The sequence below is a fragment of the Bipolaris oryzae genome (assembly GCF_000523455.1).
Source record: "Bipolaris oryzae ATCC 44560 unplaced genomic scaffold scaffold_81, whole genome shotgun sequence".
Classification (NCBI taxonomy): Eukaryota; Fungi; Ascomycota; class Dothideomycetes; order Pleosporales; family Pleosporaceae; genus Bipolaris; species Bipolaris oryzae.
This window is the reverse complement of record NW_006911357.1, coordinates 13453-29904: the sequence shown is the minus strand read 5'-3', so window position 1 is coordinate 29904 and position 16452 is coordinate 13453. Positions and strand designations below refer to the sequence as shown.

At 53.3% G+C, this 16452-nt stretch overlaps 5 protein-coding genes across 5 annotated transcripts; 3 read left to right on the top strand and 2 right to left on the bottom strand.

Moving 5' to 3' along the window:
- Nucleotides 1-409: 409 nt before the first annotated feature.
- COCMIDRAFT_37496 (uncharacterized protein) lies at nucleotides 410-5605 on the bottom strand (the record flags this gene model as incomplete). Its single annotated transcript, XM_007690600.1, has 2 exons — nucleotides 410-1717; nucleotides 1769-5605. The coding sequence occupies 2 exons, from the start codon at nucleotides 5603-5605 to the stop codon at nucleotides 410-412; spliced, it is 5145 nt and encodes a 1714-aa protein (XP_007688790.1).
- A 295-nt stretch (nucleotides 5606-5900) lies between these two features.
- On the top strand, nucleotides 5901-6098 carry COCMIDRAFT_97519 (uncharacterized protein; the record flags this gene model as incomplete). The annotated part of the gene is made up of 1 exon (XM_007690611.1): nucleotides 5901-6098. A coding segment is annotated over one exon (198 nt), but the record flags the coding sequence as incomplete, so codon positions are not given.
- A 2290-nt stretch (nucleotides 6099-8388) lies between these two features.
- Nucleotides 8389-8595, top strand: COCMIDRAFT_97546 (uncharacterized protein; the record flags this gene model as incomplete). The annotated part of the gene is made up of 1 exon (XM_007690610.1): nucleotides 8389-8595. One exon carries the CDS (start codon nucleotides 8389-8391, stop codon nucleotides 8593-8595), a length of 207 nt encoding a protein of 68 aa, XP_007688800.1.
- A 2382-nt stretch (nucleotides 8596-10977) lies between these two features.
- COCMIDRAFT_37494 (uncharacterized protein) lies at nucleotides 10978-11565 on the bottom strand (the record flags this gene model as incomplete). Its single annotated transcript, XM_007690599.1, has 2 exons — nucleotides 10978-11123; nucleotides 11265-11565. 2 exons carry the CDS (start codon nucleotides 11563-11565, stop codon nucleotides 10978-10980), a joined length of 447 nt encoding a protein of 148 aa, XP_007688789.1.
- Nucleotides 11566-12054: 489 nt separating this feature from the next.
- COCMIDRAFT_37493 (uncharacterized protein) lies at nucleotides 12055-14523 on the top strand (the record flags this gene model as incomplete). The annotated part of the gene is made up of 2 exons (XM_007690598.1): nucleotides 12055-13528; nucleotides 13583-14523. 2 exons carry the CDS (start codon nucleotides 12055-12057, stop codon nucleotides 14521-14523), a joined length of 2415 nt encoding a protein of 804 aa, XP_007688788.1.
- Nucleotides 14524-16452: the final 1929 nt, after the last annotated feature.

Here is a 16452-nt window from a genome sequence, read left to right as displayed (position 1 = left end):
AAAAGAAAGAGCAGAAAAAAAAAGAGACGCCAGCAATGCTCCATTCGGTGTGGAATGGTAGAAGTTGCCCCAACCCCCCCCAAATCTCCGTACGCCAGACCCTAGATTCCCTCGTCGTGTTTCGAAGGTGGTTCAAGAGAGAAAAAAACTCTTTGGTTTTGGATTCGGTGAGATCGACAAGCAAAAAAAGATTGGGGAATCACATGAGAGAGAGAGAAAGAGAGGACAACGAAAAAGGATGGGAAGACAGACACCCAGCGGCCAAGCAAGAAAAAGAGGCCGAGCCCCCCAATCTTTCACAAGAACGCCCTCCCCTAATCCACCGCGCGCGCACACACGACCCAAAAATTAGGAAACACCTTTTTCCATCTCAGAAAGAAGGATCCATCCCACAAAAGGCCATCAGCAACTATGCATCTTCGGGCAGAATGCGAGCGAAATGCTTTTCCCAAATCCAACCCACAGTCTTTGTAGCATCGTCTTGATTGCGAGCAAGCCACAGCTCGCCCTTCATGCCAATAACGTCGAAAATCTCGCCGGGGACATAGACAAGATACGGTATCCCACCTTCACGGCGGTCGTGGGCAATGTTGAATTCGAAGAGACTGGCAGCCAGGAAGAGCACTTCTGGCTCTTCGGCCTCGGCAGGGGTAGTGGGTAGTTCCTCGACGCTGTCTCGGGCAGGGGAATCGGACATTGGCAGCGCGGAGTTGAACACTCCAGACGCACGAGTAGATCCAGCAAGAGATGTTGGCTGCGAAGGCGGTGCTGACACGGTATGTGTGCTGGTCTGCAGAGGTGAGAGGAAGGAAGGCCCGAGCTGGGGTGGAAAGTCGAATGCATGAGATACCGAGGGTGAATGCTCAACATCGATAGCACCATCAAGACCCATGTAGTTGTGGTTGCTACGAGAAGGTCCAGTATTACGGCGTTCACTATGCATGACGGTAGTGTCGCTGTTGTCTGAGGAAGGACTGAGTGCTCGCGCCTCGCGCAGCGACGTAGGTCCAGGACCTGTCCGACTTGCTCCGTTAGGCGGATGCAACGAGGGATAAGCAGGCCCTGCAGGAGAAGAACGGGGCGGGTTCTCAATAGGACGGGGATGTGACCGTGGAGCATAACCGCCGCTGTTGCGGTTTCGTGAGTCGATCAAGGATGTGTCACTGCTCATTGATTCGGTGCGACGAGAAGAAGAGTTACGCGACGAACCGCCACCATCCGAGGAGAACGTGGGAACGGGCGAGGTCATGTTCGAGATGTCGATGAGCAGATTTCGGTTAACAATGCCAAGTTTGTTGGCAAGTTCTTGCATCGGCTTATAATCGGAGTGGAAGCGCTCAACATATGACTCGAGATCGTAACGAAGCGATGTCGTGTGTTGCGGTTCGCTTTCGAGTAGAGGAAGAATCTTCTTTGAGCAAGTCTTGTACCAATCCTTTTGCAAGCACATGAACAGTGTCATGAGCGTGCGCATAAGACCTTTTGTTCTCTCGTAGAGCAAAGGCAGCTCGTGCTTGAGTGTGTCGTTGATCGTAGAGAACTTCTTCGACGACTCTTCTAGGTCGGGATCCACTTTCTCACCGCGATCAATGGCCTGCTTGTGTTTGACATAGTACAACAGGTACTTCTTGCGCTGCTCTATTGTCTTCTGATACGATACCCACATCTCCCAGAGATCTCCAACCGGCTTCAGCACGCGACTGCGAACAGCAGCTTTCTAATGCACGATTAGCTTTACCCAAAAATAGTAGACTATATGCCAACTTACATGCTCTTCGAGAGCCTTGTTCTGCAGCTCGAAATGGGCCATTGCCCACTTTCGCCATGTGCTCTCAATCTCAGGATATACCGATGGCGCCACTTCGCAAACAGTGATGAAGCCCAGGAAGACAATATTGAGCTGTAGATAGTGCTCAGTAATGGCTTCGAGGTACTGTTCAAAGTCGCGAATGACAATCTGAAGTTGGAAGAAATGACCGCCAAACTTTTGCTCCTTGGACTTGTAGTCCTGGTCCTTGAATGTCTTGTCTGCTTCATCATATGCTTTGCTCTTGTCCACTTTGGGGATAAATGCTTTGACAAACGTCTTGCCCAAACCACTCTTCTTCTCTTTCTTGCCCTCAGAAGCGGCAGCGCGGAAGGTATCAGAACGTGCCTTGGCCTCATTGATGCGTTGACTCATTGCCTTGAGTTCCTCATAGGCCTCCCGGATCTTGGGTAAATCCGGATGGTCTGGGTCGGTAATCTCTTGCAGCGATTGGAGTATCAACGGATACTTGAGCAGACGTTGACACGGCTTCAGCAGAAGAGAATCCAGATCCCACGCTTGGGTCATATTTTCCACTTGTTCGAAGCAAGCAGTGACCCATCCGGATAAGATTTCATTTCCTTGGTTTTTCTTGATGTATGCACTTGCATTATCTTGGTTCAAGAAGTAGGTTGTGTATAGTCTTTCCATCTTTTCCTTGTTGTCAAGGAATACCTGGCCGATTGTTGTCAAGCGATCATTCTCCAGCGTACAGTTCTCAAACTGGTTCACAGAGTCCTCTGACGGTCTTTGAGTACTCGCTGATGAATCTTGGGCATCGCCTGGTTTGCTGTCGGTAGAATCGCGGTTCCAAGGGCCAGTTGGAGGCGGTATTTCGTAGTTGACAATCGGTTTTGCGGCTTTCTTGAAAGCCCGGAACAACGACAAGGAAAACTTTTCGAGCTCTTTGCAGTTACTGAACAAGAGCCTCTTCTCCTTTTCGCTCATTAAGTTTTGCGCTGTAGCTTCGAAAATGTTGTGTGCAATCATCATATCGATGCAGAATTGATGCTCGGTTGTGAGCAACTCTTCCAGTGTACGATACCGCTTGATCAGCGCCTGCTTCACCGGATCAGGCTGGCCATCTTCCCCCTTTTCACCTTCAGTCGGTGTGGGAACAGACATCTCCATGGGTTGCGGGGTGCCGTATCGATCTTCTAGGCTCTTTTCATGAATATGAATGACTGGTGTACGCGACCGAGCAGGGTGCATCTCGAATTGCTCATCGCTGAGCGAGGGCCGAGAGAGTTGGCGATGCATCAGGTGATTGTATGAGGCGTTTTGCGAAGCTACTTGTCCGTCAATAGAGGGCTGAACGGGAGGAGGTGGTGGTGAATAGTTGGGCCGGGGTGGTGCGTTCAAGGGCGAATGCGGCATGGAATGCTGCAAGTCCAAGCCAAGGCCACCATCGGTCCAGGCAAGCTGGGGCAGTTCAAGGCCATTAGTGGGAGCCGATGGGCGATCGTTGGAGGAACTCTGTGACAATGCGTTGCGAGAACGGTTTCCGGAAGAACTGCCAGAGTGGGATGCATCTTCCTGAATGGTAGTGGTTGTTGATGCGCCTGAATAACGTCGCGACGATGAGGGATATATGATGGCAGTGCCACTAGGGGCAGCATCTGGCAACTGTGGGGGAATTTGTGGTGGGGTTCTTGATGGACGTGGCGGTGATGTTGTGTTGCTTATTTCAAGCTTAGTAGTGTCGCGTGCTGACCCGTTTGCGTCACTTAGCAATCGCGCAAGGTATGTCTCTGTAGCCTCCTTGGACCCCCAATCCTTGTGCTGTGCTATTACAGGGGAGACTTGGTGTACTCGTTCCCGTGACACAGACGCCATTTCTGGTGAGATGACTGGTGACTGGTGGTACATGTTCAAGACTGAGTTCACCACACTATATGTCTCTGTGTTTGGTGTAAGAGACACGCGTTTTCGGTGAGCCGCTACGCTGGCGGAATCATCCGGATAGAGTGTGTCACGCTTCGGGTAAGATGCAGACAGAGCCTCGTTTGCATCGTAGCCATGGTCCGATTTGAAGTCAAATGACAGGGCCTTGAGGCCTTCGTTGAAGGTGTCGGTGTCCGACTCCCAAGGTTTTATGGACTGCTCATCGCTGAGCATAATTGGTATTGATTCCCTGACACCTAACTCTGATTGTTCAATGTCGGGTGTGTGTGAGGCGCTGTTCTGGGCAGAGGCATGGAAGACGGTGGGTTGTAAGAGCTGCTCATCCGAATTCTGATGGGCTGCCGGCGGCGTAAGGACGAAACTTCCGGGTAGTCCCAGCACAGGCGATTCTTCAAAATCGGTCACTGCCGATTGTGGTTGATTGGGCGGGGGTACGGTCAAGGTAGAAGTCTGGAGGCTCAAGTGTTGTTGGTCCGGTGCACATGAGTCTTGGTCATGCGAGGGACGCTTCGCCTGGGCATGTGCCTCGAAAGACTGCTCAAGTTCAGCAACGCCGGGGAGCCCCTCTGACGGCTCCGGTTGGAGTTGGAAGCTGCTTGCAATTGGAAAGTATCCGTGCTCGTCCTGCCGGTCGGAGCTTCGGGAGCGGGAGGCAGGCGAAGGCTGGAGAGGCTGTCGTTCTCGCGAGTTCCGCAGCCGAGGCGATGTTGGGGGAGGCGGGGCGGTGACAACAGCGGCTACGCTTGGTCCAGGTCTCACGCCTAGAGGCGATTTCCCTCTTTCACGATATCCGCGGTAGGCTAGAGCGGGCAGTGTTGATTGGTCTGCACCACGTGAGGTTGGAGTGGCAGCGGCAGCGGCTAGTACCCTCTCCATTCGTGTGGGAGACGTCCTGTTGCTGTGGCTCATTGCGCGTGTGGGAGTGTATTTTACGGAGCGGGTCGAGGAATTGGAGTCTGAGCCAATGCTCATTCGTCGTGTGGCTACGGGGATTCGTGAGCGTGGAGTGTGCCGCGCGGGTGACCGCGACGTTGTTTGGTCGTGGGACTGTGTGCGTTGCGAGTCCTGCAGCGATACTGCAGTCGGGCCACTAGCCGACCGTCCATGGCGTGAAGTGTGGTGGGATGTGGAAGGCAATGGAGCCTCTCCCAGCGTGTCGTCGACGGTGGGAATTCCGAAGCCAGGCGATGACACATCCTGGCCAGTCAGTACTTCGCCAAATAGCTGCCTTTGGCCAGATGTCGACGGGCGACTTTTTGTGGTGGATTTTGTTTTTGACGACGAGGCGTGCTGGTCGATGCTGGCCTTTATGCCATTTGTGCGGCGCGTGTTCCGAGGGGTCGCGGGAGCAGGCTGGGGTCTTTCCCTAGACTTCAAATTGCTAAACTTGTGGGGGCCGTACGAGGCCTCTCTGCTGGGGCGCGCAGCCGACGCGGTGGACGAAACCGAGGCATTGGCACGGCGGTGGATGTCGTACGAAACAGCCCTGGAGGGATCGCGGGACCTGGAGCGCAGCGTGGACGAGACCGTGGGCGAGGTAGCGTCGGGGGAGCGCTCAAAGCGCTCAGCAAGTGCCTTTACTTTGTTTGACTGGTTTGGGGGGGAGCGGGTGGCCGAGGCAGAAGCGGGCGAGGCAGCGGTAGAGGCGGTTGTGTTTTTGGCGGCGTTGGCATTGGAGTGTCGGGGGCGCGCGGTGGGCATGTCTGGGCTGTGTTGCGGTGAGGCAGGAGCTTGGAGCTCGGTCGAGGTGGAGGTGGAGGTGTAGGCCGAATAGTACTTGTCTGGCTCGGCGGCCAGAGCATCTTCGGGGGGGTGCAGTTCGGTGGATTGCAGCCAGGTCGATACGGAGAGGCCGGGGTCGTATGCATATCCATGCGCTTGATCAGACTCCATCTCCCATTGCTGGCGGGCGCAGGAGCGCAGAGGCAAGGCAGCGCCGTCGTCGTGGGGAGAGGCGGTCCAGTGTCGGGCAGAGCAGCGGAGCAGCGCAGAGCAGCGCAGGGCAGAGCAGCAGCCGGGGGTGCCAGCGCAGCCAACGCCAGCCGTCTATTGGACTGGGGGAGAGGCGAGGGGCACAGCCAATCGCGGCGGACACACGCCTGCCGTCGCCCGGGGCCTGCACGGTTGAGCGTCACACCGGCTCAGAGGGCGAGAGAGCGGGTGCTGGGGGGAGGGGGGTTGTGGTCGTGGTCGTGGTTGTGATGGTGCGCTTGGGGGGGGGAAGTGTTGCCGGGCGATAGCGCTGCCACTGGGGGCAGTGAAGGAATGCAGTCGAGGTGCCTGGTTGCAGCCCCCCAGGATCGAGCTAGGAAACGGGACAACAACGGTGCCGCAGGGGGAACAGACGGCCTGGAGACGGCCTGGAGACGGGTGCAGACGGGCGTAGACAGGCGCAGACAGGCGCAGACAGGTGTAAGTAGACTGACAGCGACGGGGCGTGGGCTTGGAGCATCAGATACGCCCAGTGTGTTCCCCATGCACTGTCTGGCTGTCCGCCCGCCTGTTCCCTATGCCTCGTCCTTGTTCCTTGTCCTCCTGCTGCAGCCACTACTACTACCACTACCACCACCACCATTATTTCCACTACTCTACGTACTACTCCCGCATCTCGCTTCCCAGCCAGTAGCCCCAGGCGCCAGTTGGGCGAGCAGGCCATGCTAGCGAGTGCCGCCCTCCGTGTAGGCCTATTGATTCTATTTACTTACGTACCATTTGTCTATCTATGTACATGTGCATGTGTGCCTGCTGCACCCCCTGGGGCTCATGGCACAGACGGCACCCTCCAGCCCATCCACCAGCGCTCGCCATCTGCAACCAGCGTGAAACCGAGAGAGCGAGTGCCATGACGGAACACAAACTCCAGCCATCCACCACCTGCTCTCCCCTGGCATGGCGCGTCCCGTCGCGTCTCTAGCGTCCCCGTAGCTTCACGCCCCACCACCCCTGCCCGGCCAAGCAACAACCACACGACTCGGCCACTTGCCCGATCACCGTCTGTCTGTCCATGTCCCCATCCAACCAACCAACCAACCAACCAACCATCCACCCATCCATCCACCCATTCACTTGACCGCCCTGTCGTCCAAAACACCACGCCCACCATGAAGAGGAAGCGCGGCAATCATGACGGCGTCCGCACCGCCCCCGTGGGGGTGTCCAACAGACAATTGGCTGCTGCCGACCAATCCCCCAATGCCACACCTCCCCTCCTCCATCACCACCCCCATCCCGTCCTGCACCGTCTCTATCCCCAACTCTCTACCCTGCGCCACTATCTGCTGTCAAGGCTGCCCTCGTCATCCAAGAATAGACACCGGAGAATAGCCCTGCTTGGACGTGCCCCTGCTGCTCCGGCTCAAACTTCAGACACCAGCCCTGTGCAACATGTCGATTACATCGTGGCGCAGCTGCTCGATTCGGCCTTGGTCGGCTGTGCAGCACACGTAACCGCACAAGAACACGCACTTGCGGCCAAGGAACGTGACCAAGATTTACAGACATTCACCCAGCAGCGCTCACAAAGTACCCCAGGGGCCACTTACAAGCCTGGCTACTATAAGCAGCCCGAGGTATGTCGCGTCACGTGCCTGGCCTTTCCCGTGCTGCCCGTCTGCGCTGCATCTCCATGAGCCGCTACTGAATACATGTAGATTGTTGACTGTGTGATTTGGCACTTGTTTACCCGCTCTTCCTCTTACCGGCCTGCCCATGTGCTCTGCCACGGCTTCCAAAGGGCTGCAAGAGTCCGCAGTGAACAGCATCATGACCCAAATACGAGGGCTTCCATCCCTGGCCTGCAGCAAGTTCACGACAACAGCCATGTGCAAACTCTAAAGGACTCGGTATGGTGCCGATTACACGCGCTCTTAGGTCAAGACGGCGCTCGCATCATGATGGGCCTACTTTTAGACTGCGCCATCTTTCTTCCCGTCGAAGCTAACATTGGAAACTACTACCAGCTCTCAGGCATGCCCCTGTCTGAAGTGCAACTTGACAGTGTCGTGAGCAATGGGCCAGGAAACCCAAACACAAATATCCAGCCAATTACAAAGTCACTCTATCTCCATAGCGAAGACAGAACACCTGGGTCAATTGCATTTGTCCGTAGTCGCATGTTGTATGCAAAGGCCGCCCTGAATGCAAATGGGCGCGTCAGATTTGGCCTGCGCCATATACGTGCGTTCCCTGTCCCATGAATTTGCACCTCCTGACATGATCTGTAGACGTCTTGAATCGGTACCCTGACCGAGCCGACAGGCAGCAGACAGTCCATATTATGCGTTACATCTTTCCTCGTCAGTTTGGCTTGCACAATGTCTTCACTTCAAAGGTAGATGCTCGTGAAAGTGCCATGCCTTTCAAAGACTACACACTGCGTGAGAAAGATATCCATACCAGCATGTGTCGCCAACTAGGTGGCAAGGCAACTGATGCGGACCAAGTGGCCAAGTGGAAGTTGCGCGTCCCCAGGAGACTTCGAGGCAACGTAATAAAGCTGATTGAAAAACTCCGAATTTTGAACCAACGCTGTTCGTACACGGAGCTGCTTCGCCACTATTGTCCCGTTGAGGTGTTTTCTACTCTTCTTTTGGATCACAGCCTTCACTGACTCCAATAGGGCATACCGTTATCTGCACAGTCTGAATCGAAGAAGAGCGTGGCTCAGCCCAAAGCAAATGAAGCAGCAGCCACACAACTGGCCCAGTGTGATCGTACCAATTCTTCCATGTCTGAATCTAGCTCAATCCAGCAATCCTGTGTCCTTGACATGGCCTGTCCTGCGGCACATGTTTCAGCCTTTTGCCGTAGGGTCCTATCCAAAGTCATACCAAAAGCTGCATGGGGCGATGATCATAATGAGCACACCATCATGTACTGGGTAGACCAGTTTGTAGCTTTGCGGAGATTTGAGTCGCTTACCCTCCATCAAGTCACACAGAAGATACATGTACGTCTTTTCAGCACTTCCTTGTGGGTATGTACTAAGCCAACGCAGATTACTACCATTTCATGGCTTAGCCCACCAGGCCAAGACAACAGTTGCAAGCTCTCAAAGTCGGATCTGGACAAACGTACAGAGATATTCCTAGAATTTGTCTACTGGGTCTTTGACTCCCTCCTAATCCCCTTGATCCGAACCAACTTCCATGTGACGGAATCAAATATCCATCGCAATCGACTCTTCTACTTTCGCCACGACGTCTGGCGTATGCTTGCAGAGCCTGCCCTGAAGACACTGCGCCTGAATATGTTTGAAGAGCTGCCAAAAGATCGGGCAAAAAAGCTGCTATCCGCACGTCAGCTGGGTTTCAGCGATATACGCTTGCTTCCCAAAAAGCAGGGTTTCCGGACTATCATGAACCTCAGACGGCGACAACAGGTGTTGCGCCATGGAGCCATGGCGCTTGGGCGAAGCATCAACACGGTCATGACACCCGCCTTCAACGCCTTAAATTACGAAAAGGTCAGTATCCTGTCCGTGCCGAATTAGCCGTGCCTAACCACATTGTAGTCGTTACAACCAGACAAATTTGGTTGCTCGCTATTCTCAGTTGGGGATATGCTCCCAAAATTAACAGCGTTTAGGAACTCAATCAAACAGCGGGGCCTCGACAACAAACCGTTCTATTTCGCCAAGGTCGACGTGCAGGCTTGTTTTGACAGTATACCTCAATCACGTCTGTTGAGTATGGTTGAGAGCCTTATGTTGACACAGGAATACTACACAAGCAAGCATGTCGAGATGTCTGCCCTGGGACCTCTGCAGCGCCTCAATGGCAACCATGTTAACCCCATGCCCCGCAAGCGCTATGTTGCATACAGTCATGCAGCAACCGATGTGACGCCTTTCCATCAGCTCGTGCGGGACAGGTTTGTGGGAAGCAAGGCGAACACCGTCTTTGCGAACATGAACATGCAACGCTGTGAAACAAAAGACGATTTGATGTATCTCTTGCGGGAGCATATCGAGCGGAATGTAGTTCGGATTGGAAAGCGATTCTACCGCCAAAAAAGGGGAATTCCTCAGGGTTCTGTCTTGTCGAGCATTTTGTGTAACTTCTTCTACGCTGAGCTTGAGCGAGACATTCTTGATTTTGCGCTTGGTGACGATTGTCTCTTACTCCGTCTGCTTGACGACTTTCTTTTGATTACCATCACAGAAGAGCACGCTAAACGCTTCGTGCAAGTCATGCATCGAGGCCACCCCGAGTATGGTGTCGTGGTGCAGCCTGCAAAATCCTTGACCAACTTCGATGTGACGATAGCTAACGGTGAACGAATTGCTACAACCGGGTCAGGTGGGAAATTCCCTTATTGCGGCATCTGCATTGACACTACGACTCTCGAGATCAGCAAGAAAACCGAGCGGCCACCAAAAGCCGGTAAGTAGTATTGGCCGAGAGGTGGGTCGAAAGTGCAGACAGAGTACTAAGTAAAGCAGTTGTTGAGGATTCTTTGACGGTGGATCTGGCAAAAATGCCGGGCCAGACTTTTCATCGCAAAGCTCTCAAGTGAGTGCCTTGATGGGGTCCCATGCCTGTTTTCCCTCTGCCAGCCAATCAGACTACAAATGCATGGGAAAGCCCGACATTGCGCTGACACACTGATAGCGCATTCAAGATCCAGCTCAAAGCCATGCTTATCGATTCATCATTGAACAGCGTGGCAACCGTGCTAGCGAATGTATATCAAAGCTTCTATGAAGCGGCGGTGAGGTACCTTGAATATGCACGCGTGCTATTCAGAGTGCGGAAGATGGGTTCAGGTCTGCTCATTAGTAGGTCGATTTACTTTTTTTTTCTCTATCTGTAACTCCCGAGAACTCAACAGCACCCCCAAACCGGCGTGCAACCGGGTAGCAGGGGCTCATGCGCAGAAATGGAAAAAGCGAGCCAGAAGAAATGGGTGGGCGATCGTCACTGCTGGGCCGACCTGCGCTAGTGGGCCAAGTCCATGGACTGACTTGATTGCAGAGACTGTAGAAAACATCATCACGCTGGCATACGTGATGCTACAGCGCCGTTCGCGCTCCTGCAGGAGCAGAGAAGCGGTAACTGCGCAGAGCGTCATCTCGCGCCGGCAGCTTCAGTGGTAAGTGCAGCATACCTTGGAATGATGTCGCATGGTGCGCGGGCGCACGCTCCATGATTCGTCGAGATCAACCCCATGGTTCGGAATATGACATGGGGGCGCTCATCTCGCCTGTTTCTGACAACGGCTGATTGACGAGATAGGCTGGGCTGCAAAGCTTTCCAAGCAGCGTTTCAGGGAAAGCAAACGCGGCATCGTGCGTTATTGGGTTGGCTTAAGGACTCGCTATCGGCTGCATGCATTTCAAGCGAAATGGAACGACGCATGCTAGAGGATGTCGTAACAGGGCATTGAAGCTTAACACCAAGAGACACAATCTCTGCTCAACCAGGCAGGGCACACGGCGTGTTTGCGAGGACGGATCGAATGCAAACAAACAATAGAGCACATGCAAACCCAACAACGGCGGCGACGAAGAAGAAGAAGAAGAAGAACAAAAGTCCCGAAAACAAAAAAGTACTGTGTATTGCTGTAGATAGCAATGGTACCTGTGTGTTCGGCGGAGCTTGATGGCTCGGGGGGGCTAAGCAAGAAGCAAACCAAGGATCTGTACCGGGGGGCCACGCCACGCCATAATTAGCGGCGGCATGTAGACGCGAAAGCAAGGCTCGGGGCTTGGCTGCAGGACATTCGGGAGTGACGGATGGATAGCAGGGCGCGATGATGTCTTTGTTCGGTACTCGATGCAGAGCAATTGGGGAGGGAAACAGGCGAAACGGCGTCGTCTGTACGCGGACCAGGCCTGGTTCCACGAAAAGCATGGCCATGGGGCGTGACAGACGGCCGAGGGCTGGCATGATTGGCCCATCCGCGGGCGATGGGGTGGTGATGTCAAGCGCACATGCGACGGGCTGGGACACCCTCCAGAGACCTGGTGTGCTGGGGTCAAGTAGGCATAGGCACATTTTCAACGCGGAGAGCTTTGTAAAACGCATTGCTAGTTGCCCGCACCGAGCATAGCCCGTTTGCAGAAGCATACATACTTACTTAGAAGGCTGACTCGACTTGGCCGCACTTGTCTCATAAGCCGGGCAGCCTGTCGAGACACGGGCACTGCATCCCCGCCCGGATGCCCATATACCAGCTTTCGACAAGACAAAGACATTGGTTCGCAATTTAACGTGTTCAAGGCCACTTCAGCCGCCCATGGGCCCAGAGCACAACGAGGCCCACTGTTGGACACCCCTGTTCCCCATCTGAGAGATCAGGGGCTAGCGCCAGTTCTGCAAATTGCGCCGCCGACGCTCAAGATGCCTGCCGTACAACACTGCCAGCAGCTGCCTCCTGTTGACGAAGCCGACGACTCTGCATACCTCGACCAAGACGTCCACTACATCTCGCAGACAAAGTCGCTGTACATTGTATCCGAGCATCGTTATGTCCGCTCGCTAAGTCCGCCTCCCTGCGCGCGCGATTCCTGCGCAGACATCCTCCTTCACCGCATTGCCTCACCACCGCCCCTCGCAACACCCCGAAAACATCCCCGACCGCTCATGGCCACCCTCACCTATGCGCAGGATGCGTCCTCGCACTTTGGCGCTCCGCCCGGTAGCCCGCCCGACCTGACAAACTCAAAGTCATCCAAGTCGTCGAGCATCCATTCATCCACCCTGCTCGACTTTATGGGCACCACCGAAAACCTCTCCCACTTTGAAGACATCAACCTGGATGAGGCTTCAGGGGGGCCAGCCTCCTTTCCCATGCCCACAAGTCCGTCCAACCGCCTTGTCTACGAAGCTCCGCGAGCCCCCGCCTCGGCTAGGACACTCTCACATCCCACCCAACACTCGTTCCGCGACCTCACGGGCACAGCCAAACCAAAGTATCCCAGTCTAGTGGGCACCGTCAGCCATGCCGTACAAAGACAGCAGACGCAGCTGTCTGCACCTGGCAAGACGGCCAGAAGAGCCCTGACTTCGCCATCGGCTCCCTCGCTCAGCACTCTGGGTCTTGCAGCGCCACACCGCTCCTCACGATCGCCCTCCCCATCAAACACCCACCAATCCCTGTCAGGATCACGCACACTCTCCCGGAGAAGTTCTCGAAACGAGGTCTTGCCGTCTCCGAGTTTAGCTTCCAGAAGACAGTCTTGGCAAGACTCAAAACGAAAGACGGTCAAGGAAAGAGAGGCGGAGTGTGATGATGAGGATGATGAAGTTCCCGAAGATGCTGTCATCTGGAATATTCCCATATCGCCGCGTCCCACACAAGAGCGATCCCCGGCACCCTGGACGAGTGACAACACTCCCCAGACGTCACCACTTCCCGGCACTGCCGAGTCTTCAGCAAAGCCATCTCCGGCGCCTTCGGTACACCACAGAGACCCATCACCAAACGTGTCTAGCAGGGGCGTATCCCCGAAATCACCGACGCCACAAACTACATGGGCAGACACATATACTGCGTTGGACGCAGACGCCAGGAAGCTTACGGAAGCACTAGAAGAATTCCAATCCGAATATGAGCGGAAACAGGAAATCACAAGGCAACAGCCTGGGCTCGCAAGGTCAGCATCTATGAGCCAGACAGTGCCAAAAACCAAGAAGCCGACACTCCCACCGGTGCGAAAGAGTGATCCACTTATTGATCCTTTCCAGCCGTCCGTTGAGAAGCAAAAATACCTATCTCGGACACGGCCATCCTGGCTCCCACCAAAGGACCCCAAGGAAGAAAAGAAGCACCTCAAAGAGTACCAGCGCATGTTGGCTCGGATCGAGGAGGCTGGTAAGTAGCATCACTTCTCATGCAGTTTGTTGAAAGTCTGGCTAACCGACTTAGAACGCCTTGAGGCTAAACGTGCCCAAGAAGAGGCGCTCGCTCGCGAAAAAGCTAGTCGCATCAAGGCGGAATACTGGTCCAGCTTATTACTTCCAAACTGGGCTACCGAAATGACGAATCCAGAGCTTCGAGCAACACACCGAAAGATGTGGTGGAACGGCATTCCACCACGGCTGCGGGGCCAAGTATGGCAAACGGCAATCGGCAACGACCTCGAAGTCACCGAGCTAACGTACAACATTGCATTGGAAAAGGCACAGGCAGAAGTAAAAGCACACGGCCACGAAGCGCTCGGAGGCCGTTACCTTTACATCATCCAGAGCACGCACAAGGTCTTTCCTAGGCTCAAGATGTTTGCAGCGCAAACATCGCCAGAGAATGACGACGAGCAGCCCCTCCACAAGGACCTGGTCAACGTGTGTTTGGCTTATTCCATGTATCGGCCGGATATCCCTCATTCGAGCTTCGACATTCATCACATTGCCGCATTGCTCCTGCTTAACCTCTCAGCTCCGCAAGCCTTTATCGCACTGTCTAACTTGCTCAATCGCCCATTGCCTCTATCATTCCTTGTCCACGACCAAAATGCCATCCACGCCGCATACACAACCACTCTCCACGTGCTATCGAAGAAAGCACCAAGCCTCGCCCAACGATTAGAAACATTACGTGTCGAGCCCCGAGACTACCTCTTCCACGCCCTTGGCTCATTGTTCTGCGGACGCCTGGAAGTCGAGCACGCCGCACGCATCATGGACATTTACACAATCGAAGGCGACAAGAACCTACCACGAGCCGCCGTAGCTATCCTGTGCATCTTGGAAGGCAGCTGCATGGAGGGTGATGCCGCTCAGGTAGCGCATACCCTCAAAGCCAAGAAGGTTGAGCTTGACGAAGACGAGTTCATGGCTCGCGTGTACGAAGCGGGCAAGACATCATAGTAGAATGTCCCGTAATAGTAGTACATTTTATTATTCTCTCCGGCTGCATATACACACACATACTTCATACATAACACTCACTCACTCACTCACGAAGAAAGAGAGGGAGAGGGGACCGTTTTTCAAAGTATTAATACTGCGTCAGTTTTTGTATAGTGGGCTGGTAGTGGGGGGAGGGGGAGGTTTAATCGGCGCTTCTTATTTTGGATAATACGAGAGACCGCTCTGGGGAAGAAAGAAGATGGAAGATGGAGAAAGAGGCAGAGTAAGAGAGAGGGAAAAAAAGAGGCAGAAAAGACGATGATATACGAACTTTACGCAGCGCGAAACACCCTTTGAAAGTTTGTTTGAAAGCTCGACAACAGCATTTAACACCACCATCACCACCACCACCACCACCAACAACCACCCCTTCTTTCATTTCTTCCGTATCATCTAAACCTCCCCCTCTTGTTTCCTAACATTTTCTTTTGTTGTTGTTTTTCATGTTGCATAGATGGAGTTTTTGTTTCTTTTGTCCTTTTTTGCTTTTTTAAACCGCCATCATCATCATCGTCATCATCTATCTATCTATCTAAAGAAGAAGTAGAAGAAGAAGACCAGAGGTGACAACTACCATGTTCCTCAAATTAACTTTGTATATACTATTGTTTTTATTTTATTTATTCATTAAATCGGAAATCGACACAGTTGCGCTAGAGAATAAGAGGTGTGTGTAGTTGAGCTGGACCAAAAGGATAGGTCGGTCTCCTGCGCTTTTTGTATAGAAAGGAGGGGAGGGAATGAAGCAAGGGAAAGTAGAGTATCTTAAGAATCTGATATTATTATTATTACTATTACTATGTTATCGGCTTTTTGTCACTGCTGCGTGCTTTCCTCCTCCGTCATCTTTGTCTCGTTTATACCTTTGCTTTCCCCCCCCCCCCCTTTCTTACTTATACATATCGAAACCCCACCCAGACCAAAATATGCGCGCGCGGGGGGGGGATTAATGCGATCCAACATCTTTACGTACGTAGTCCAAGTAAGCAAAGTAAGTAAAAAGTGTATCTAGTGGCCTACCTCAAAGCAACCCCCAGCCAGCGGGAACTACTTACGCTACTCATGCTTCATGGCGCAGAAAAGACGTTGAGATTAACGCGGTTTTGTCTTGGCCTTTTTGGGGGGCAGCGGCGGCGGGAGAGGCGCTGCGGTTTGGTGGAAATTGCAGCATCTGTGCGGGCTGCTACTACTGGATTGTTTTTGGGTGGGAAAAATACGAGAGGCGGGCGGGAATCGGGAGTGTGTTTGATTCATGTATGATTGTGGAGTAGAGTGTGTTTGGTGGGATTTTCGGGGGAGGGTTGTATTTAGGTGTGGGAAGGAAGTAGTATGTGATGGAAGGATAGTTCTTGGGATTGTGGTTTTCTGTAGGATGTTGCGATTGCGGGGTTGATCATTGGAATTTTTTTCTCTACTGGGCAACTCATATGAGGTAAGTGGACTACACTAGGTAGTCTTGCGATACTTGTTCAAAAATGGTCTCGTTGCGTTGCATAGGAATGTTCGGCCGATTGATGGCTCTCGCTTTGTGTTGCATCCAAAAGGGGACAAGGACTTTGACTAGCCCCCTAAACCCAAGATGACCCACTCAAATCTTGGATGGTCTAAGGGGGTAAGGAGAGAGAGCAAGCTATGCTTCATGGACTTTGATAATTGCCCATGGTATTCACAGCTTGTGCAACATGCGTCCCGATACCTGATCGGTCTTTGACAGCACTTGTGCAAATAAGTAGACATAGTGCGACGAGCACAAGGTATACATTGCCTCAAGAACAGAGACAAATCGCACAGCATACTGCGGTTCAGGGCAAAAGTCCATCGACCGCAGTACAATGCCATAAACTCATTGCATACACATCAATCAATCACGTGCACGTCGTCACATAA